General features: G+C 53.5%; 1 protein-coding gene and 1 pseudogene across 1 annotated transcript in view; one reads left to right on the forward strand and one right to left on the reverse strand.

The window, feature by feature from the left end:
• Positions 1 to 4,242: 4,242 nt before the first annotated feature.
• TMEM108 (transmembrane protein 108) overlaps positions 4,243 to 22,694 on the reverse strand; it is a 376,751-nt gene continuing 358,299 nt past the window's right edge. Inside the window, exons 5-7 of the mRNA XM_045297803.1 lie at positions 21,833 to 22,689; positions 11,084 to 11,238; positions 4,243 to 4,576 (exon numbers count right to left, since the gene is read on the reverse strand). Of these exons, the coding sequence (XP_045153738.1) occupies positions 4,454 to 4,576; positions 11,084 to 11,238; positions 21,833 to 22,689 (1,135 nt within the window). The 3' untranslated portion in view covers positions 4,243 to 4,453. The remainder of the gene's footprint in view (positions 4,577 to 11,083; positions 11,239 to 21,832; positions 22,690 to 22,694) is intronic.
• On the forward strand, positions 14,115 to 15,226 carry LOC105979805 (annotated as a pseudogene).

A 22,694-nucleotide genomic window follows, 5' to 3' on the forward strand; every position in this document is an offset into this window, starting at 1 on the left:
GCCTGGAGGGTTTACAGAGGCCAATAGATTTGGGGTTCCAGCCCCAGTGTCCTGTGGCTTGGTCACAAGCCTCTCTGGAAGCTTCCCTATCCTCAGGCTGCTTTGTTTGCTGCTTCCACGAGTTTCCCTCATTCACTGGGCTGAAAGAGAAACAAGCCCGGCCAGGCTGTGCACAGACAGGCCCTCATGCATTCTCTGCAGGGTCACGGGTTGGCCTCTCAGATTATTCAGCTGGTGTGGGTGGGAACGCTGCCACCTCGGCTTCATCTGGGCTTATGAAGCTGGGTCAGGTGTGTTCATAGGCTCTGTTTCCCTAAAAGAGAGAAAGCCAGGTCTCAGGCAGCCCCCTTGTACAGATGAGTAAACTGAGGTGCAGGGGCCTCAGCTCATAAGGAGAGTAACCGAGCCTGAACTCCATCCAGGTATCCAGGCTTCGTCACCATGCCTGCTTGTGTGGGTGGTCTTGTGTGCCTGCACAGCAGCACAGGGAATGGAGGGTGGAAATGGATGTGGACCAGTGAGGGGCGGCAGCTCCAAACTCCAGGGGGGACAAACCCAGCCTGCTGCCTCTTTCACCCGCTGGACTCCTGGCAGCAGCAGCAGGCCCCTGCCTGGCTTCTTTCTTCTCGTCTCGTGGTCTTACTTCTGTGCTCTAAGCCCGCTTCCTGGGGGAGGGTGGGCAGGCTGGTCTTGGAGTGCATCTTTCAGAGATGTGAGGTATGCTCAGAGAGGGCCTGCTGTGGTAGAGGGTCCATTCCAGCTGGATGGGATCCAGGTCTGCTGGGCATTAGCTGCTTGGTCTTTGCCAAGCTGCTGCAGCCCTGGCCCTGAGTGTCCATACTGCGCTGGGCTGGTTCTAAGGTGCTACCTAAGGGGCCTCGAGCGAATTCTGGTCCTACACATGTTGGGTCCTGGGTGCGCTAGACACCTTCCACAGGCCTGCCCCTCATCTTCTGGAAAACAGCAGGTGTGAGGCTCCCCAGGCAGCTCTCTAAGAGCCTTCCCAGTTCGGAGGCAGTAGGCCCCACAGGGCATGCATCCATTCCTTCTCCTGGCCCTCCCACTGCCACCCTCACCAAGGACACCTAACCCACTGATTCAAGTCTCACGCTGGAGGGACCAGGTGACACCGAGCAGAGCGCTTGTGGCAGCTCTAGCCGTGGGGGAACAGATTTTAAGTCAGAGGGAAAGGCAGCCAACTTCCAGCCAATACTGAGCACCCCCCAGTGTGTGGCTTCCACACCTTGCTCCACTGGCTTTTCCACGTTGGGAGCCAGCTACAGCATTCCCACACCGCCACTTGGGGTACACTGCACGGCTCTGCAGGATCCTCACATGCCCTGCCATTGTCCTTGTCCCTGTTTCATGAGGCCCCTGAGGGCTGCCAGGACGTAGCCGAGGCCTCCTGTCCAGAGAGAAGAGCTACCTCTTCTGACGCGCAGTCTGGTGACTTCCCCAGACCCCTCGGCCTCCCACCCCGAGAGCGGGCTCCCTACGCAATAGATGTCTCATGGGCAGAGTTGAAATCCTCTGCTCACCTGCGAGAGCAGTCTGCCAGCACTTCCCCACTGCTTCCCGGGACCCCGCACTTCCTCTCCTTTGTCCCTCAGATGGCAAGAGGGGCATTTGAGTCACAGGTGACGTGACCAAGGAAAGGTCACTGGCATCCTTCGGCATTCTTGCTGCGGTGTGCAGAGGGCCCTTGAGACTCTGTAACAGCACCCTCCACGGAGCCCTAGTGGGTTGGGCATCAGACTGCCAACAGTAAGGTCAGTGGTTCAAACTCCCTGGCCACTCTGTGGGAGAAAGCTGAGGCTGGCCGCCCAGGAGAGATTTACAGCAGTGGAAACTTTCCATGGTGCTGCTAGGAGTTGGAATGGACTTGACTTGCCCTTGGCTTTGTTGTTGTTTTTAGTTTTAGTCATCAGCAGCCCCATTGGGCACATCTGTGTGCTTGGCTACTGACCCCAAAGCAAGTCATTTGAACACACTCTGATGGTCCTGTCACCCATTGCCATTGAAACATCAGCCTAGAAAGTGCCAGGGGCAGTTTTACTTTGCTTCACGGGTGCTATGATTCGGAATCGGCTCCATGGCACCCGACAACAGGTCGGTGATTTGACACGGGTCCACACTGTTGTGCATTCCGGATGTAGGCACAGGGTCTAAGAGATGGATTAAGCTGCTTGCGAAGGTGACGTGGGTCATTCTCTATACAGCGGTACCCTCACTGGGCAGGCGGACTCCAGAGCCCGAACGGACGGGGAGAATGAGGAGGGAGGGACGCCGATCTCTCCAAAGATCTCAGAGAGAGGGCTACCTTTCGGCGAAATTACAAACATATTCTGAAGGATTCGTTTTAACAAATGGTAAGTCGCAAATCTTATGCGGTCTTTACACCCAGCAACCCCATCTTGCTCTGAAATCAGAATGAAAAAAGAAAGACGGATCTGATGTGGCGCTGTTGGTACTTACTGTTTGAGGCAGTCACTTTAAAACGAAAAGAACACGAAATGTCTTAGCAACTTAATCCGCTGGCTAATAAAATAAGTTTATTTATATATACATCGTAGCTGAATTCTGTGGATAAGGAAAAATAAGTCATACATCCACATATGTATATATAACATATGCACCTTGATTACATATATTATATATTTAAAATTTTACTTTACAAACAGGTTTCTCTCTAGGAATAGACACACACACACACACACACTGATATAGTAAATGCAATAGCTGACAGAAATCAGATTTAAAGAGCCAGACAGCACTGCACGTTAGAAAGTAAACCTCGAAGCAAGCCCGAACCTGCTTTTGTGTGAGTCTGTGAAGAGTGACGGCAGCCACCAAACGCAGGCTACGTGGGTTCATACAACATCGAGAACATACATTTTTGAAGGCCATCTTTATCTTTTTTAAAGGAAAATGTAGGTAGAAAGGAGACATGTATGCTAAAAAGACCACAGCAACAACACTGACATATGAGCCAACACTCAAGTTCAATTCCCGGTCTGACTATAATAGCATCTATATTCAAAATAGACTATCAAACTATTTTTCTGTTAGAGAAAAGAAGCATCCAAGCAGTTATCTTCCCTCCCAGTCACTATTCATTAGAAAAAGCACAATGAAACTGCAGACAAGCAGCCCATCTCCGGAAGTCCTGTCTCTGAGGTCTGACCCTGTTAGCCCTGCTGGATGCCGGCTGGGGCAGGAGGCCCAGAGGGAAGCAGCTTCCAGGAAGCCCACAGCTGGATGGCCAGGCCTGATTTTGGCCCCACCTCACCCACAGGCTTGCAAGGCCAGAGGGGATATAATGGATGCCTTCTCCCATGCGATTCACTTTGGCAAACTTCATTTTTTTTTTTTTTAAGATCACAGGAGGCAGTTTCTAAAAGTACAGACCTCCCCCAAACATGTTTTCAGGGGCACAATTTGATTTCCTTTTGTGAAAACAAACTCCGAACCCCATCTCTGAAACCCTCTGAAGCTGGTGGGCTGGGAGGGGCCTCTAACCCTCCAAGAAAAGGCGTGAGGGTCTGATAGAGATGTGGGTGATGGAGGGGGAGCTTCAAGGGAGCCTTCTCCACCAAGGAGCGGCCGTCCGTAGTTGGCACGGTGGATGCTCACGGTGGCCGCCCCTGGGAGATGCTGTGGACAGTTACAGGGAGGTGGCCGTGGGACGTCTTGACATCCTCTCTGGGATTCCCCAGGGAATACTGGCTGGCCTGCTTCCAGTCACTTGGATGGAATTACACATGGCAGCAGTTAATGAGGCTCAGGGCACCTAGTCTTCTGGGGAGAGAAGGGGTTTGGGGCATGATTCTGCTGTCCAATCCCCTCACTGCTGTGCATACAAAGGGGCAGGGAACAGGTCACATCAAACCATGAGGACTCTGAGCTTCAAGAACCACACTTGATCACTGCACCACTTTAAAGTTCTAGAGCAGTGGTTCTTAACCTGTGGGTCGAGACCCCTTTGGGGGTCGAACAACCCTTTCATCACAGGTGTCGCCTGATTCATCACAGTAGCAAAATGACAGTGATGAAGTAGCCACGAAAATAATTTTCTGGTTGGCGGTCACCACAACATGAGGAACTGTCTGAAAGGGTCGCGGCATGAGGAAGGTTGAGAACCACTCTAAGTAGGAGGCTAGGCTCTTACCTCACCTGCCTGGGGCTGCTGGGACCCCTACTGGCTCAAGCACTGTTATCAAGAGAAGCAATCAATGCAACTGCTTTGCTTAGAAATACCTTTATTTTATAAAGCCAAGAATCATTCTGTAAAGTTTCTTTAAACCACACTTATAAAAAAGATGTTGACAAGTCTTAGGAAAAGAAAGCTGAAAATGTTTCTCATTAAGTCAGGGTTACACAAAGGTTATATTTATAATATAGATGTGTATTTGTATATTTATCATTTAGAGACGAAGAGGGCTGGCCGCTGCATTTAGATCTCAGACACTTGGTCGTTCCCCACAAACAGCGTTTCCTGACAGAAGGGGTTCACCAGGACCATCCCAGTGTCCCTGTAGTCGCCGTTGGCCGGGGACCGGGGCTCCGAGAGCTGGTCCTGGAGAGAGAGAGGAGGAGACTAGTCAGCTGGGGGCGCTGCTGAGGCTGAGGCTATTAAAGAAACCCTCACACAGGCTCGTTCGTGTATCTCAGCACGCAGTTGTTTAGTAAACCATTTCCTGCACGCCCACGGAGTGCAGACGTGCTCTCTCGGAGACTTCCCTATCGCAGGCACCCTCACCCCGGCCTGCTGGCGATGGCGCTGTCTCCTTGTTCCCGTTGGCTCACAGCACTCAGCGTGTGCACCGGCAGGTCCCCAGGGCCTGCACACCCTGCCTGCCGCTCTTTCCCAGCCCTCTGGGCTTAGCCAGCCCTCACTGTGTTCCCTCCTGGAACATACCCTAGCCTTGCCCCTCAGTCCTCTCCTGCCACCTACCTGCCAGCGCCTGTGTCACATTCTCTCAACACTGGTCTCCCAGAGCCCGGTCACCAGGGTGGCCAAGTTCCCTGCGACACCAGCTGTGGGGAGCTGAGGAGACATGGGTCTGTAGGAGAAAGTCCGCCTGTCTGCACGGAATCAGAAGGCAGCCGAGTGTCTTGGGTGCGGTGGTCATACTTTGCATGGCCTTCAAGCATTGGTAGGCAGCTACATGGCAGATGATGCACCAGTGCTCGACCACTGGCTACAAGGTTGGCGGTGTGAATAAGCCATAAAGATTTGTAGTCTTGAGAACCCTCTGGGGCCCTTCTACTCAGTCCTCAAGGGCCACTAGGGGTCAGAATCGACCTGATGTGAGTGGGGTTGATTCCACCATTTACCCGAGGCGCTCAAATTCAGCGCCAGCTTGAGTGCAGGGGGCTGGCAGTCATAGCATGTCCTGATGCTAAACAGTCAACGTCTCGGGACCTGCAGGTCATTCCAGGTTTAAGATTCAACAACAGGCGTATGCTTAATCGGCTTATGGCAGGCTTGCTTAGAAATGTCTTCGTTTTAACAAGCCGTGTTTAATTTTCTCAAGGTTATTGTTAAACACAACACACACGACCTAATTCATGCAGGCCATGCATGGCTCTGTGGATAATAACTGGAGAAAAGCCTTTGTTCCTAACATGCCTTGGAAGACAAGGCTTTCTTCCCCCAGTGGAATTGGCTGACTGGCCATCAGAAAGGGGCAATGGGGCCAGCCCTATGAGGCAGCATGCTAAGGAGGGGACAGGAGCCCTGGGCCAGGCTTGGACTGGGGGCAGGGCTTGGAGACTGCTTGTTCTCCTAAGCAAGTTTCCAATAGGGGCAAGCCACTCGGGGTTGTTTCATTCACAGGTGAACAAAGGCAACTGACGATTTGGAATACTGGAGGCAAACAGAGGAAGACAACAGGAGGATGGAGAGGAGGAAGGCGGAAGGTAGAGGAGTAAGGGAGGGTGGGCAGGAGGGAGATGGTAGGAGGGGTGGGGGGTGAGGAGCGAGTGGAAAAGTTTCCGAGCACCTTGGGCTGCTCGATTCTCTCCCCAGGCCTGGTTTGTGTCTCACTGCGGTCATCAGCACAGAAGGGGAGTGAGTCCCCAGCGACATCTGCTTAGGCAAAGCCCGTGCCCCTGTGATCAGTCTGGATGGTCCGTGGGCTGCCTGAGGGCCAGCTGCCGCCATCCTGGCTCTGGGCACGCCTCCTGGCAGCGGCTTCCTTTGCCCTCAAGGAGGGTAATCAGTGTCATCAGTGTTGCCAGTGTGAGCCCAGCGGGCTGGAAGAATGGAGAGGTATTCTCAGAGCACCAGAAGGAGGGGAGTGAACCTGCTGGGAAGGGAGCAGCTCTGAGCCCAGCAGTGGCCGCTGGGCTGGCTCTAGGGCGCATGCGCAAGGCAGGCAGGTGTGTGTATGTGTCTGTGTGTGTGTGGTGGTGGTGGTGGTGGTGAGTGTGTGTGGGTGTGTGTACACTAACCTGGATGCCGCCGGAGCAGGGCAGGGCCTTTTCTTTCATGCGTTTCAAAAGCCTTTCACTGTGACTTGGGTGGAGGTTTTCAGAGCAGATCGGTTTTCCAGTCAGCAGTTCATACACATTTTGTTTCATGTCACCGATGGTACTATCACTTATCCTACTTCCACCCTGCGTTGCCACTTTCCATTCCTCCTCCTTTCCTAAGTCACTTCTGAACTTCATCCCGTTGGGTAAGAGCTACTTTTGATCTCAAGTGGTTGCATCTTCTTAATACGATTGTTCTTCGTCTAGAAACCCACTCCCATCGAGCTGATTCCAACTCCTAAGGCTGTTAATCTTGATGGGTGCAGAAAGCCTCAGCCTTCTCCCAAGAACTGGCTAGTGGGTTTGAACTACCAACCTTGCTTGTGGTTAGCAGTCCACCACTTACCTGACAGCATCATCAGTGTTCCCTTTACAGACCTGTCTGTGGTTTGGCTGAAAACTGAGCCACAGAATGAGCTCCTGTCCACTCAAAAGCACTAGCCTGCACTCTCACTCCACTGACTATTTTGCTGAAGTAGTGCAGCAGGTGAGCTCCCCTGCTAGCTTCCCTGTGCTGCCCCTCACTACGGCAATGGACTGGCATGCTTTCTGCCATGCAAGACATGCACTGGCCACACTAAAGCTCACTGTCTTCAGGAAGCCTGTCCCTCTGTTTGTCCTTCGGTCAAACATGTTTGGTTTTTTTTGAATCTCCCATGGGTTGGGCTAACTCAGAGTAAACATAATTTATACACATTTTCCAAAGTCTCTACCAGGCCAGGAGCTAGGTGCTGGGGATAGAGCAGTGGCCAGAACAAAAGAGGTTCCTGCCTGCAGGCACCTTCTCTTGGAGCAGAGAGGGAGGACAAATCAGCCAACAGAGAGAGAACCAGGCAGAGTTGGAGGGCAAGGAGCACGCGGAAGCAAAGCAGCACGGAACTAGAACTGATGGTGATTACACAGCTCACGTTAAAGGCCATTTAACCATGGGTAGGGGAGGAGGGGGTGAGTTCTAAAAATTAATTGTGGTGATGATTGTACAATTCTTGATATGATTGAACTATTGTATGATACGTGGATTATGTGCCAATAAAAATGTAAAAAAAAACCCCAACAAAATGCAAGAAGAGAGCCATATATAGAAAGAAAAGACAAGCATGGAGAGCTATGACTAACAAAGGGACCGGGGGCATTTAAATTGGTGAAGAGCAGTCAGGGAGGGCTTCCAGGAAGAGGTAACATTGGAACAGAGACCTGAAGGAAGAGAGGTGTGAAATAAGGAATTTGTTTGGCTCTTCCCACTGTCCTAACAGGTAGCTCCAAGCTGCTTGCATTTCCAGAGTGACTGGACTACATTCTTTCTGGTGAGGCCCTTGGGCTACACCTGATAATTTATGCTCATGAAGCAGGACCCTGGATAATGTATGCTAATAAGAAACACAGGATGGAGGCTGAGTTTGCTAGTAGGATTAACTGTGTGATTTGAGAGTTGGAGCTTCGGGCTGAGTGAGACAGGCCTGGTCTTCAGGGAAGGGAGTGAGGGCTGCAGGTTGATTTCAGTTACCTGGCCACTGACGACATCCCTCCCGTCCGTGGAGCTGGGCACTGAGGCCTGGAGCTGGCTTGGCGGCTGGCTGAGGCGCACAATGACTGCTCTCCTTCCTGTCTGCTGAGCCTGACTTCCTAATCAACCTCTCCATTATGAGTATTTCCTGTGAAGTCTGGGTGGCCATCACAACAGATTAGTGAGCTCGGCTTAGATGTAGAGTGAGGTGGGAGGAAGCGGTGGTGTCAGAACAGGTAAAGGAGTATGGGCCCTGGAGATTTGTTAGGCGCCTGCCTTGTGGCAACTGGGAAGCCAGAGGAGGTGAGATATGCCCACCTCCAGTGCTGTTTATTGCAGGAGCATCTTGGTGGCATAGTAGTTGAGCACTCCTTGTCTAACCAAGACGTCAATGGTTTGAATCCACCAGCAGATCTGTAGGAGGAAGACGTAGCAGTCCTTCCATAAAGACCACAGCCTTGGAAATCCTATGGGGGCAGTTCTGTTCTGTCCTATCAGGCCCTAATGAATTAGACCAGATACAGTGGTGTTACTGATGTGGGGGCAACTGGCTATTCTAATGGGCAGTGATATTAAACAGGTATTAGACTAGACATCGCGTCATCACAATTCTAGTAAGTGCTGGGATGTGCCAGCACAGGGCACCCGGACCATATGAGAGCAGAGTGGGGCGAGCTTGTAGGTCAGGGATGACCTCCCTGAAGAGGTGACACATAAATTGGGCCCCAAATAGTGGGTGGTATTGAGGTGGACATGAGGAAGGGGTCCTGGGGAGTGGGGGAGACAGAACATTCTAGGAGAGGCCAGAGCTCATGCACAGGCCAGGAGTGGACGTGATGTAGTGCCACGGAGAAGCAAAAAGAATAGCACGTGAGTGGAAAAGGGGCATGAGGTTGGAGAGTTTGGCCAGGGCCTTGTCTTATGGCACCTTGTAGCAATGGGGAGATACTGAAGGGTTTTGAACAAAGGAATGGTAAAACCCATTCGTGCCAATAAAAGCTCACCCAGGTTGCTGTGGGCCAAGGTCTACAGGGGCAGAGGTGGACTGCACATCCAAAAGAACTCTTCTCCACTCTCATGGCCTTAATTCAGATGCCCACCATCTTTCTCCTGGGACATCTCAATGGCAGCCTAGGTGATCTACCTATTTCTAGTCTGCCTTTCTGTGCGTCCATGCAGCCATTCACCCACCCATCGAATCCATTCACTGGTCACCTCTCGTGAGGTAATGAATGACTCTTCTCTCCTTAGTCTGTGTAACTCCCACCAAATGGCTTTTGCCATTTTGATGGGTCCGGGTAAGAGAAAGTAGGGTGTATGACTCAGTTGTGAGTGACTGTTCACAAAGTTAACTGTGATTGCAAAGACTTGTAACTCTAATGTGAGGATTAGTCAATTTTGCCATCCTGCTGGGAGTGAACTGAGCCACCTCAGCAGCAGGAAGGCGGATCTCACTAGCATCAAGCAAGACCAGCCAGGAGGAGGGTGCATGCTTTGAATCTGAGATCCCTGCACATGGGACCTCCTTGATCCAGGGACAGAAAGCTGTGAGTGACAGGTGCCAGAGGAGTGATAGTAGCATGAAATAGCGAGGGGGGCTTCCTGGCCTACCAGACAAGCAAAGGTGAAAACCTGGCAGGGGACCGTCTTGTGGAGTGGGGTACCTCTAGGCACTTAATTGGAGACGTTAGGTAGGTTTGCTGACGTATGGAACTAGAGGCCAACACTCTGGGCTAAGGCTTATTGCAGAGTGGCCTTCCCTTTAGGTCTTTCTTAGCAACCCTCAAAGAGTGTTTGTAACATTGTCTGGGCAGGGGAGAGGCCCAGGGGCCTGTGGCTGAGAGGCCTAGGACTAGGGAGAGACCTGCCTGTGGGTATGGCTGAAAAGAGGCTGTCCTGACCATTTTGGATCTTGAATTGTAACCTGTCAACTTCCCTAATGAACCCCACAATCTCATGTATTGCCTGTGAGCTCTGTGAGGCCAATGTGAAAAGTTATGGAACCTCACTGAGAAGTAGGGTACTGAGAATCGTGTGAGGGGTGGTAGGTGTTAGAATGGGTAAAGACAGTTGGAAGGTGATGGCTTGGCTGATGTTTGATCCTTCCACCCCCTTGTGAAGTTAGGGGCGGTCAGATGTGCCTGTGGAGTGTCTTCACTGGCCACAGCTCAATCTTTCTCAATTGGAATCCCCCAGCAGCTCAAAAATTTCCATGACGCTTTGTTGCCTGAGAATGAAGTCCAAATTCCATAATACTTCATTCACAGCTGTGCAGAAACCGGGCCTCCATCTCCCTTTCCTGCTTCTCTGGTTTCTGCCCCGCCTTCCGTGTGAGCGTAGAAGGAGCCCAGCTTCTGTGGCCAGAGAGACCTGGGGTCAAAGCCCAGTTCCCATTGGTCAGCCCAGTGTGTTGGGCAAACTCTCCCTGGCCCAGTGCACACTCTCCGTTGACACTTGCACCTGGCACCATGCCCACCATCATTCAGGCAGGCTTGTCGAGAGCACCTTGCCTTACTCTGCCTCTTCAGACCCTGTTTCCTCTCCCTGGCATCTCCCCTGTAAAGGCTGACATGATTCACCCAGTCGGAATCAACTGCTTCCTCCCGAGTTTCAATGGTTCTAGGTAACTCTCCTTCTGTTTCCCAGTTTGTGTTGACTCTGGATGGTGCGTGGGGGCTGCGCCCTACCATATCCCGGAGTCTGAGCTCCTTGAGAACACGCGCTAATCCTCACATCCTCCAGATGTGCAGGCCACGGAATGGGTCCTCCACTAATACTTGCTGGCTTGTTTCCAGAAACTGGACGTTCCAGAAACAGGACTTCCCACACTCGCATGTGCACAGAAAGCTGAGCTACAGAGCCCCCCATCAAGGAGTCCTTATGGCTGCCCCTGGCTGTGTTGCCAAGGCAGATGCCCAGAGCACAGCGGAGATGCCAGCGCCCTCCCCCCTACCTCTCTCTCGGTCCCATGCTCCCCCCACTCCCACTTGCCCCTGCAGCAGCCCCGCACTCCTGGGGGCCTCGTTGGTGTGGGCTCCGTACCTCTGAGGTCTCCAGGGACTGGATCTCCCTGGGCAGCTCCACAGCATGCTTGTTGAAGTAGTCCATGGTGATGGCGTTGTTCCAGTAGCTCAGGTTGTTCTCCGGGTTGGCCGTCTTCTTCTTCCGTCTCAGGCAGCACACTGTCAGCAAGACAGCTGTGGAGAGAGGGCACATCAGAGAGCCGAGAGGGAGGCCCCACCGATGGACAGAGCCACCATCACCAGGGAACCAAGCCAAGCTCCCAGGTGGGGCTGCGATGGTCCCACATTCATTCTTCAACAAATACATACATAGGCTCACTGCCTACTTTGTGCCAGGAACTGATGTAAGTGGTGGGGAGAGAGGAGTGTACCAGGGAGACAAGACCCCCCTGCTTGCATGAGCTCCCATTCTAATGGGGGGAGAGGGGGTCGGACAATACATAATCAACAAAATGAGCAAACGAGGTAAATCTAGAGTGCCCCAAGGCAACAAAACAGGACAGAGTGAGAGGCCGGAGTGGGAGTGGGGGGCCGAGCATGTTTCCGTCTTCATGAAAGGCCCGCCCGCTGAGGTTGGACCGTGAGGACGGAGCCAGGTGTGTGGAGAACCGGGCACTATGTCCTAGACAGCAAGGTCGCATGTGCAAAGGGCCTGCGGTGGGGACGACTCCTTATATGTGAGGAGATGAGGAAAGGCCAGCGTGGTGGAAATGGTGTGGGCGCGGGGAGTGAGGTGTGAGATGAGGTCACAGGGTTTAGAAGTTGTATCCACAGGGCGTGGGTCACAGGTTTAGATGTTCCCTGGGGATATCTGTGGACACACAGTCCTGGTCCTCGAGTTTGCATGGAGTTAGCCCCGGAGCTGGCCTGCAGACAATGACAGGCGTGCTCTAGGTTGCCTGCTGGCTTGGAGGGGGTGTTGTAAAAGTGAGAGGGTGGCAGAGAGGCAGGTAGGGCACAGGGAATGTTACACAAGAAGCTCTCGACTTCCACACAGGGTCCCTGATGGCCGAGGGACCATCACAGCCCAAATCACAGTGTGTGATCAAACGGCTGCTCCGGCCACCATCTCGTTTCACCATCTCATTTTCCTCCCCGCAGCACTCCGGCAGGACAGCAGTAGCCAGTACAGCTGGGCAGCACTCATGTGCTGGGGACTGTTCCGAGCACTTTAGAACATCACTTCACTCAAGCCTCTATCTTACCCATGATTATGCTCCTGTTTTATAGCCAGGAACACTGAGCTGCAGAGAGGTGAGGGAACTTGCCCATGAGCAGGTCTAGACAGAGGATCTGAAGTGTGTGCTGTGAATTACCATGCTACAGCATCAGAGACTGGCTAAGCCCACACTGCTCAGACGGGCCACTCTGGTGCTAAACCAGGTGTGAACAGAGTGGCTTCCAGCAGAGAGGTGGCTGGCCTATCCAGGCTCACACGGCACACAAGTCCTCAGGCAGAAGCCATCCACAAGGACTAGGTAGATGCTGCTCTCGGCTCCCCATGACTGAGCCTCAGGGTTGGCTCAAACTCAGGGGGAGCCAGGCTGAGTCATCACAGGGGGAAACAGCCACCAGGGGGCAGTGGAGGTCAATGCCATCCACCTTGGCTGGGTCCCTCCAAAGGGAGGTGCACTGCCAGGGGCAGATGTAAATGCTGAGCCCCACGTCCTTGTGGGCTCTCAGAAATCTGGGCGCTGCCTTCCCAGCTGCCCACCTTGCTGGCACCTCAACCTGGACGTGCCTCCTAACAAGGGCAGGAGATGGGGCAAGTTTCCTTTCCTCGGGATCTGCTTTGATCAGAGTTCTCATTTGCTTACCATTCATTTTTCCAGCTTCTCTTAACAAAAAAAGAAAAAAAAAAGGAGAATGCTTTGAAAACCCAGAGATCGCTGAAAGTATGGGCTGGAGGGGATTTCAGAGACTTACTGGTATCGATTTCTTTTCAAGTTACATAGAGGTCTCCCATTTTCTCTCCCTTTTGTCCAAAGAGCTGCTTCTTCAAGTGGTTGAATGGGGTAAGGAGTGGGAGAGGGACTCAGCAGGAAAGACCGCGCCTTATTCTACAGGCGAGACAAGGATGGCCCCAGTACGAAGCAGACTCGCTCAGAACTTGCAGGTCTGCGAGTGGCAGGGTTGGGACGTATACAGAGCTTGGGACAAGATCCCAGGCCCATTGGCCCTTGTCTGGCTTCTCCATTCTTCACTTTGTCCCTGGATGCCTGGGCTGGGAGAGCAAAAGAGCCCGAGAGTGGGTTCTGGGGAATATTTCGAGAAGTGGAAGTGTTCTTTTCTCAGTTAGAGCCTGGCCCAAGAGAAGGGGCTGGGGTATCAGATGCTTCCCATGCTGGGATGAAGTGACTCTTCAATTCGCATGCGATTCAGGTGGCATCCCACCATGACACAACACTGCCAAGCACACACGCTGGCAGGGGCAAAGCATGAGTGTGTGAGCCCGACTGGCACGGTTCCCAGGCTTCTCAAGGTAGAGGGGTCCCAGTGGGAAGAGTCAATGGGGTCCTCCCCACCCGCTGTGTAGTGGGGACTGAGCCAGTGTGAGCTTCTCCCGGCACACAGGTTTGTTCCACACCTGGAGACCAGAGACACAAACCTGCCGTGGGCCACGTTGCTAACACCGGGTGGGGGTGGAGGCGTGCACAGCTGCAGAATCTAGGCTCCCTGATCCCCAGCCCAGAGCTTTCTATGAGAACCCATTTTGCGCTGGCTCGCAAGACTGGGCACGGTTCGAACACAGGATGCCTGGAACATGCAGGGGGAGGGGCTATTGCTGGACAGCCTGGGGCCTGGACAGGGAGTTGTGTGCCCAAATGAGCAGTCTTTCCGGCTGAGTGGCATAACGCCACCCCCACCCCCAATCCCACTTCCTTACCCCATTTCAACTACTTGAAGAAGCAGCTCTCTGGACCAAAGGGAGAGAAGGGGAACTTTCCAGAACACTTCGGGAGAGGCAGAGGCGTGCCAAACTGCACACCGTGACCAGCTCCTTCTCATGCCCCTGCCCCGGCTGGGCCTACTCAATGTTGTAGAAAACGATGAAAGAAATCACGGACTATGATGTTTGGGGGTCAAACCCAGTGCCACCCAGGAAAAGCTGATAAAAGCTTACAGGAAACTGGCCTTGAAGTGCCATCCTGATAAGAATCCAAACGAATGCGAGAAGTTTAAACAGATTTCTCAAGCATCTGAAGTGCTAGGATTTAAAGGAAAGAGAATGACAGGGCCAAGGCGGCCATCGAGGAGGGCGGAGCAGGCGGTGGGTTCAGTTCACCGCGGACAGACACGCTCTTTGGGGGCGGCGGGCAGATGCAGAGAGAAAGGAGAGGGGAAAACGCGGTGCATCAACTCTCAGTAACATTAGATGACGTGCATAATGGCGCAACCAGAAAACTAGCTCTGCAAAAGAACGTGATTTGTGACACACGCGAAGGCCGAGGCGGTAAGAGAGGAGCAGGAGAGGGCTGTCCTAAGTGCAAATGCGAATCCACCAGATAGGGCCTGGAATGGCGCAGCACTTTCCATCTGTGCGTGGAGTGCAGGGCCCCGGGGAACGGATCAGCCCTAAAGATAGATGTCAAAGTCGCAATGGAAGGAAGATCGTTAGTGAGAAGAAGATTCCAGAAGTTCATGTTGACAAAGGCACAAAAGATGGCCAGAAGATAACATTCCATGGTGAAGGAGACTGAGAGCCTAGCCTGGAGCCAGGAGATCGTATTATTGTTGTAGATCAGAAGGACCATGCTGCTTTTACCAGACGAGGAGACCTTTTCACGTGTATGGACACACAGCTGGTTGAAGCACTTCCAAAAGCCAATATCTACTCTTGACAACTGACCCACAGTCATCACTTCTCACCCAGGTCAGATTGTGCAGCTATTAAATGTGTGCTAAATGAAAGCACACCAATTTATCGCAGACCTCATGAGAATTTAAGGTGAACTTCCCCGAGAATGGCTTTCTCTCTCCCGATAAACTCTCTCCGCTGGAAAAACTGCCTGAGCGTAAGGAAGTCGAAGAGACTGCTGAAATGGATCAAGTAGAACTGGTGGACTTTGATCCCAACCAGGAAAGACGGCGCCATTACAATGGAGAAGCTCATGAGGATGATGACCACCACCCCAGAGGGGGTCCAGTGTCAGACCTCTGAATGGGGGCCAGTGAACATCGCTCACTGCTGGCATTTTATATGCAGTAGTGAATAAGTGCAGGACTGTCATTATAATATGCTCACTACTCGCTATGGCTTTTGTTTTAATATTCAACTATAGTAGTGTTTTAACGTTAAATGAAGGATAGACTCAAATATAAAAGCTCAAAAAAAAAGGAAGGGAGAGAAGGTGGGAGACCTCTAAGTAACTTGGAAAAAAAAGATACCAGTGAATCTCTGAAATCCCCTTCAGCTCAAACATTCAGCGATCTATGGGTTTTCAAGCCCCCTGCTCCTGCCTTTATTTCTAACAGGGAATTCTGAGTGTCTCTCAAGCACCGTTTCATGGGCTCCCTGGACGCCTGGACATCAGCCTGCCTGTAGAAAGAGGGGCTTGGGGCACCAAGGCCTGATGTGGTACAATGCATGACTTCACAGGGTTCTTCCAGCCACAGTCTTTGTAACCGACCCCAAACGGCTTTTGGCGATGGGTCAAGGCAAGAGAAGGTGGGGGAGGATGCTGATAGGATTGTGTGTTCAGTCGTGAGTGACTGTTCACAGGGTTAGTTGTGATGACCATCCTCCTGGGTATAAACGGAGCCACCTCAGAAGCAGGAAGGGGGATCTCACCAATGTCAAGGTAGTAAAGCATGTCCTTCAGACCCTGAGATTCCTATGTGCTGAACCTCCTCAATCCCAGGACAGAAAGCGGTGGCACCAGAGGGGCAGCAGAAGGGTGGCAGCAGCAGAACCCAGACCAGAGCATGAGAGGCCCCGGGCTTCCTGCCCACAGAGCAAGTACAGTGCAGTGGCTTCGCGCAGAAGGAAGGTCTGCATGTGGAGTGGTGTGCCCTTCGGGTATTTATCAGCAGCTCTAAAAAAGATTTGTAAACACTGCCCAAGCAAGCAGAGGCCAAGGTTCATAAGGATGAGAGGATAAAACCCAGGAGAGGCCTGCCTAATGGCACAGCCCAGCAGGGGCTGCCACGGACAACACAAGAACTGTCCTGAGCATTTCTGAGGCAGAATTCCAATTGGCTAACTTCTGCAACTAGCCCACCATTGTGAACTGTGTGAGGATGGTCATGCCCTCGCTGTCCAATTCCTGTCTCATAGGAGCAGGCCTGGGGCTGATGTTGACTTTCATTGGTGAAGTTAGACGAGGACGGGCCCCATTTCCACTGTGGTTTTAACACCAGGGCCGGGTCTTACACATACACATTGCCTCTCTGATGAACACTGACTTCCTAAGGCGGTTATGAGGAGCGTACGTGCATTATGGGATGATGAGGTGAGGGGTGTGGCCACAGAGATGTCCCACTCGATTCTCTCCCCGAGCAGGCACAGTTGGCTGACAGGCCCCGTTGCCACACTTCTGAGTCCAGCACCAGGGTGCACACAGACGGCTCTCATCTGCCCCGCTGCTGAACCTTCCCCAGAAGCCCGTGGTACTCCAAGTCTCCTCTACTCAATCCTTCTGGGGTCTCCAGTTTCACACCTGTCAGGCCTGTATCTGGTGTGAGGCCCCTCCTTGCCCTTCGTCCTTCTGTTTATAAACAACCCTCCTTTGCTGGTGTTTCCCCAACATGAGTCTCTGGCATGCTGATTCCCACCTCGGTGCCTGCTTCTCAAGGGGCCTGAAGGAAGACAGCGGATGTTGGTCCTGTCTGAGAAAACACTAGCTCAAGTTCAGTAGCGTGCTCATGAGTGGCAGTGCTGGGGTTGCACGCAGGTGTGTGGCTTTATTCCTCAAGCCGGGCCTTTCTATGACACCCTGCCCCCTCTTCAGTGGCTCCCATAGATTTAAAGTTTAAAAAGTTAGGGCCACGGATCCCTTTGTTTTGCAGAGAGCACCCTGAGGCCAGAGAAGGGAAAGGATTAGTCTAATGGTTCCAATATGCGGGGACCCCCGCTCTCCCGAAGCTGAGGGGCACAGGCAGCCATGGGGATGTCGTCGGGCAGGAGTGGAGAACAGCCGCTGAGAAATCACCAACACCCGCTGACATCCCACAGATCCCAGAGAGCAGTTCCAGCTATTAGAATTATGGGCGAGCGAATGGCATGTTTGCCCAGTCGGGCCTGTGCATGATGATCTAAATATGCAAATGGCCCTGGGCAGGGGATGGTCTCCCACCCCTGCCTGAGGCAGTGGAAGGGGACCTGGTGGGACAGTAGCTAGGGGTGGGAGAGCACCTACTGTCTGACTCCCCACGGTGGTGCTGGGAATGAGCCTGCAGAAGGCCCAGCGGCTGCCACAGGGGCCGGGCTGGGACGCACACAGAAGAGCTGTGGGAGGGTGGGCGTGGCACTAGACTGGCCACGATGACATCCCGGCTGTCCTCCTATACTGAGGCTCCTCCTCTCATGGGCTCACAAGCTCCTTGGAGACAAGCCTGCCCGTCAAGAATAATTCTGACCCAGAATTTCTTAGATCATATATATAAAATCATTTGGGGGGGGGGCTATGAGTAAAAAGATGTATATTCAAATCTGACAACCATTCACAACTAACCACCTAACCAAGGGCCTCACTGGCATACTGAGAAGGTATCTCTTGGGTACTCTGTGGGCATTGATGCATTTACTCCCGGCTCCAGGGCAGGGTGTATTCCCAGACCCTCACACGACAGATCAGCAGGAGGCGCTACTCGGCCCCAACAAATACCTGCAGTTGGCATAGCTTTCAGCTCTCTCTCTCCCTCTCTTGGCTTCGCAGGGGCCTGAGTGAAGGTATTCTCCTGCATGGATGTGCCACACATAGGAGGGGCTGGCGACACTGGTGGCACCAGGCAGAGGGGCCTCCAGCAGGATGGTGGTGCTGTACCTCCTGATGGTGGCAGCAGAGACCAGCTCAGGAGCCACTGATCCACTGCCCCCCCCACCCCCCGACCCCCCACCTATCTGAGCACTTCTAGAAACCAGTGTGAATGTAAACACCGGCATGGCTTAAGAGGCAAAGCATTTCTCAGGCCTGGAGACACACACAGCCTTCCAGCCTGAGGTGGGACTGCTGACATCCTCCATGGGCAGGCCTGGAGTGTGCTGTGTCCCCCTGGGCCCCTGGACTCTGGCTTCTGGTGGGTGCAGAGAAACAGGACTGTGGCCAGTGTGGTCTGAACAGGCAGAGGTGAGGAAACCTACGTTACCAGGGCAGATAGACCAGGGGTCGGCAAACTATTGGGATGGAAGAGCCAATCCTGTTCCTCACATCAATTTGAAAATCATTCAAGAGCCATATATATATAGTGATTTCATTATATTTGTGTGTATATATATATAGTGATTTCATTATATATATGCATATAATGAAATCATCATTATTTGAATAATATGCTTAATTTCTGGTTCAGTTTCAGTTTTATTTCGCAGCCACACCTACGTGCCAGAAGGGCTGCCCGGGGCTCTGGAGTTTCCGTCTGCCGAGCCTGAGACAGGCTTCCAGAAACGGCAGGCAAACTGGCAAGGAGTTGTGGCTGTAAGGACAGACGGACACACGGAGGCGCCAGCTGGGAAGGTCTGAGAGATGGGGCCTTGGCAGGGGTCTGCTGGCCTGGTGAGTGGAGGGAGGACTGGATTGCGGAAACAGCCTGGCTGGCCACCTTAGATTCTGAAGGTGGACAAGGATTCCTCTATCCGTGTCCTTCTGAGATGACAATGACCCCACAGGAGCCACGGGCCACAGCCGGGGACAGGGAGCCATGTGTAGAAAGAAGCAGGCAGGGCTGGGCAGGGACCCTGTAGAAGCGAGGAGTGGAGAAGCTTATGGGAGTGTCCCTGGCGACTGGAGGAAAGGTGAGACAGGCGCAAAAGGGCGTCGGGCCGGAGATTCCGAGGGGCTATCTGGAGTCCATGTTGAGCACACGTCCTTATCTTCTTTCACAAAGGACTCCGTTATATCCTTAGCACCTGCCCCATCCTGGCTGGCATTTTTAGGCAGCCTGTAGGCTGGCTTTCCAGCTTTGCAGCCAGATCTGACCTAACTGCGAACTCACACATAGCAGGAGGGCTGGGGGAGAGGAGGGAGTCTTCTTAGAACTGCAGAACCCAAGTGGGTGTGGCGTTGGCCTACTCAGTGAGGGGTGCCTGGTGGTGGAGAGGGCTCTGGGAGTTGGGGAGAGAGGCAGACCGCATGCCTCTGACTCCCTCGTGCCTGGCACAGGACGAGCACTTGGGGAAAGCTTCCTGGAAGCACACGGATTCTACCAGCAGCTCAGGCTGCCCATCGTGTGGCGGGGAACCGGGCAGCCACAGCACCTGGAGACTTACTGTGCCCCGGAATGGGGGAGGGGGCAGCCAGAGGCACCTCAGGTGATCAGTTTGCTGATGTCTGCTCTTACTTTCCTCCTCTGGCTAGTCTGCATCAGGGATGGGAGGATGAGATTCCAAGCGGAAGCATCCTGGACACGTGTAAGGAATGGAAAAAGCCGCTCTGGGTGGGGTCCCTTCTGAGATGTGGCCGTGGTCAAGGACTGACTGATGAATGGCTCTGCATTTTCTGAGCACCATCCTGTTTTCAGAGTGGGGGTCACAGTGGTCAGAACCCACGTGTGTCCTCGCCAGAGACAAAACCGCTGCTCAATGAAGAATGAAGCGAATACTCAGGGAATGAAACAAACGATTCACTTTTCGGTGAACCATGCTACAGAATCTTCTAGTATTGAAATGCACAAGCCCAGGCACACTAGTGAAATGCGTGGTTCTCTAGCCATTGATACTGTCAGCCATCAGAATACAGCTGAATCCGCAATTCAAACACATACATAACACTGTCAAAAGAAGTATAAACGCTCACATTCACGTTTCTCTTTGGGGCAGCTCTTTAGCCAACGGCATATGTACTTCGTGTGTGTGTGTGTGTGTGTGTGTACATTTATGAAAACCAGTATGGATACAGCCACGCACTGTGGCACATTTTAAAATGAAATTTCTTAGTGGTGAATAAGGAAGCAATCAAAGAAGAATGAGGCAAATACTACACAACCTGCTGGCGGGTGCCTCTGACTCCCCGCACGGTTCCTGACAGCAGTAGGTGCCCCACTACTGCCGGGCACGGTTTGCTTTGCTCGTCCACTGGAAGAAGGCTGGCCGCCCAGGAAAGACTCAGACTCAGACTATAAGCGGTCTTGTTGGAGTACATTGCCGAGTGGAAACCATGATTCATGCTACATGCAGAACCTTCCAGCACCCCCTGCAAACAGCCCACAGCATGAGACAGGCTGCAGGGTGGGGGTGTGTGGGGGGCCCAGCCCAATAGTCTCCCCTGTGAAAAGCCTTGGGATTTTTGTTCCTCTTGAGATGGGGGCTAAAACGGGGAGACAGGGAAGTGAGGAAGACGAACAGAGCTGATAACAAGCCCGGGCTCCACCGCTGGGCCAAGAGACAGAGGCATAGTCCTCTTGAGGAAGACGTGTGTGCGAGTTTGTAGAAAGAGAAGCATGTTCCTGGGAGCCATCTGGTTTGTTGGTGTGTGTGTGTGTGTGTGTGTGTGTGTGTGTGTGTGTACGCGCGTGTGCACTGCTGAGTGGCGTGGTTTAAGGGTAAGGCTTAGGGCCGTGGAGTAGCAATGACAAGGGAGTATAGTTCAATCTCCTGAAATTGTGGGATCATAACCCGAAAGGCCAAAGAGCATGTGCTGCGCAGAGAGGGAGGGCGGGGGTCTTCTCATCCTGGGGAGCGGTCAGGGGGCAGCTGGACAACCATTCTGAGAAATTCTAAGAATCCAGCCCCCAGTATGTGGGAAAGACATAAAGAACGCCTGGTGTCCTGTGAGGTGAGGCCCATTCTTTACCGAGTCCCAGGGAGGCAGCCTCCTGACCCGGGGCCAACATGCCAGGCAGCAGCATGAGGGGCCTTGTGGCTTTGGAAGAGGTCTTCTCCCTGGGTGCTGGCCACCTCAGAGGGCCACACGGAATCCAGCTTCCCCACCCATGAGCAGCTCAACAGGAACATCAGGTGAGCATGATGTTCACAGATAGCACTCAAGTCTAACTTCAGTGACAAGAATGACGTTTGTCGCCAGGGCCAGCAGACCTCGCCAGATAAAAGTTCCATTTCCTCCTTTTTCTTTCTTGGGGGTTGGGGGGGAGAGAAAAGAAAAGGGGAGAAGGGAGAGGAGGAGGAGCGGAAGGTCAAGGCTTTGCCACCTCGAGTCTATACACATGGAAGAGCCCAGTTGCCCTGTGGAGTCCTGGTGTTGGCATTTATGGGGACAATCCGTGAGAAGGGGTGGCAGTGAAGACGACAGGCGCTCTGACCCCTCACCATCCCAGCTCCGCTGCTTACCAGCTCTGGGGACCGCAGCCTCTGGGGCCACAGCCACCTCACCTCTCCAGTTGGGTGCTCCTTTCTGCAAGATGCAGGGTGGGTTAGACTGCCCCCAAGGCTGGCCCCAGCTCCTGGGGGGCCGAGGCTCTGTGGTCAGCAGACACAGAGGCACGGATGCCCTAGGGTCTTGCCTGTGACCCTGTTTCCTGGGATGCTGGGAGGTTTTGCAGAGCCCTGGGTGGAGACTGCCCAGTTCTGGGGCCCAGTGGACCCCAGTTTTGCGAGTGAGCAAGGTGAGGCGGGAGAGGGCGAGGGGTGGCGGGGGGAAGGCAGAGCACTTACAACAGGAGGAGATGGGCACGCTGATGGCCAGGATCACCCAGATGATATCCATCTTGCTCAGGCAGATGGTGGCTCTGTGCTGGGGTTTGTCCCCCTCAGCCACGTGGGAGATGTTGCCTGCTGCTCCCGGCTTCCAGGTCCCGGCGGGAACTAGGCGGTTGAGGAAGTTCCCTGTGGCCGTGGACACCACTGTGGAGAGAGGACTGGGTGCTCTGCTGGTCACGGGGGAGGTGGCTGCAGCCTCCTCCTCCGTGCGGTAAACAGGGGGGCGGGCTGGGGTCTGTGGGGTTGTGGATGCTCCCTGAGGAAGCCCCCTGGAAGGGGCTGAGACACTGGCATCAAAGGCAGCCTGGGTGGGCCCGCGGGTGGCTGTGAAGACCCCAGAGCTGGCAGACCAAGGTCTGGTACCTGCGGTGTCAGCAAGCCAGGAGTTACTGAGGCTGGGGCCACCCGGTGGGTCACCACGGGGGCGCTGAGAAGGCACTGGGGCAGGCTGTGGGCTGGAAGGGGCACCGGAGGCTGCTGTGGTGTTCAGTCCCCCTCCTTGGCTGGTGAAGGGGAGACCATCCCCTGGGTCTGTTCTGCTCAGGCTTGGCTTGTTCTCTGCAGGCGCCACGGGGGTGGTGGGTGATGCCCATGATGTGCTGCTGGGCGCTGTGGTGAGGACCGCTGTCTGGGGCCGCGGCAAGAAGGAGGAACCCTGGGGTGGGTTTCTGGGGGTGGGGGCAAGGGGGTCTGGTTCCACAGACCCTGTGAAGTTGCCCTTGTAGATCTGAAAGATCTTGCCCAGGGGCCGCTCCTGCCCTGGGGGTGTGGGGCTCTGCTTTTGCCCACGTTGGCTCTCCTTCCTTCTTGAGTGGCC

This window comes from Echinops telfairi, unplaced genomic scaffold (assembly GCF_000313985.2).
Source record: "Echinops telfairi isolate 266 unplaced genomic scaffold, ASM31398v2 ScPeMD7_7422;HRSCAF=8460, whole genome shotgun sequence".
Taxonomy (NCBI): Eukaryota; Metazoa; Chordata; class Mammalia; order Afrosoricida; family Tenrecidae; genus Echinops; species Echinops telfairi.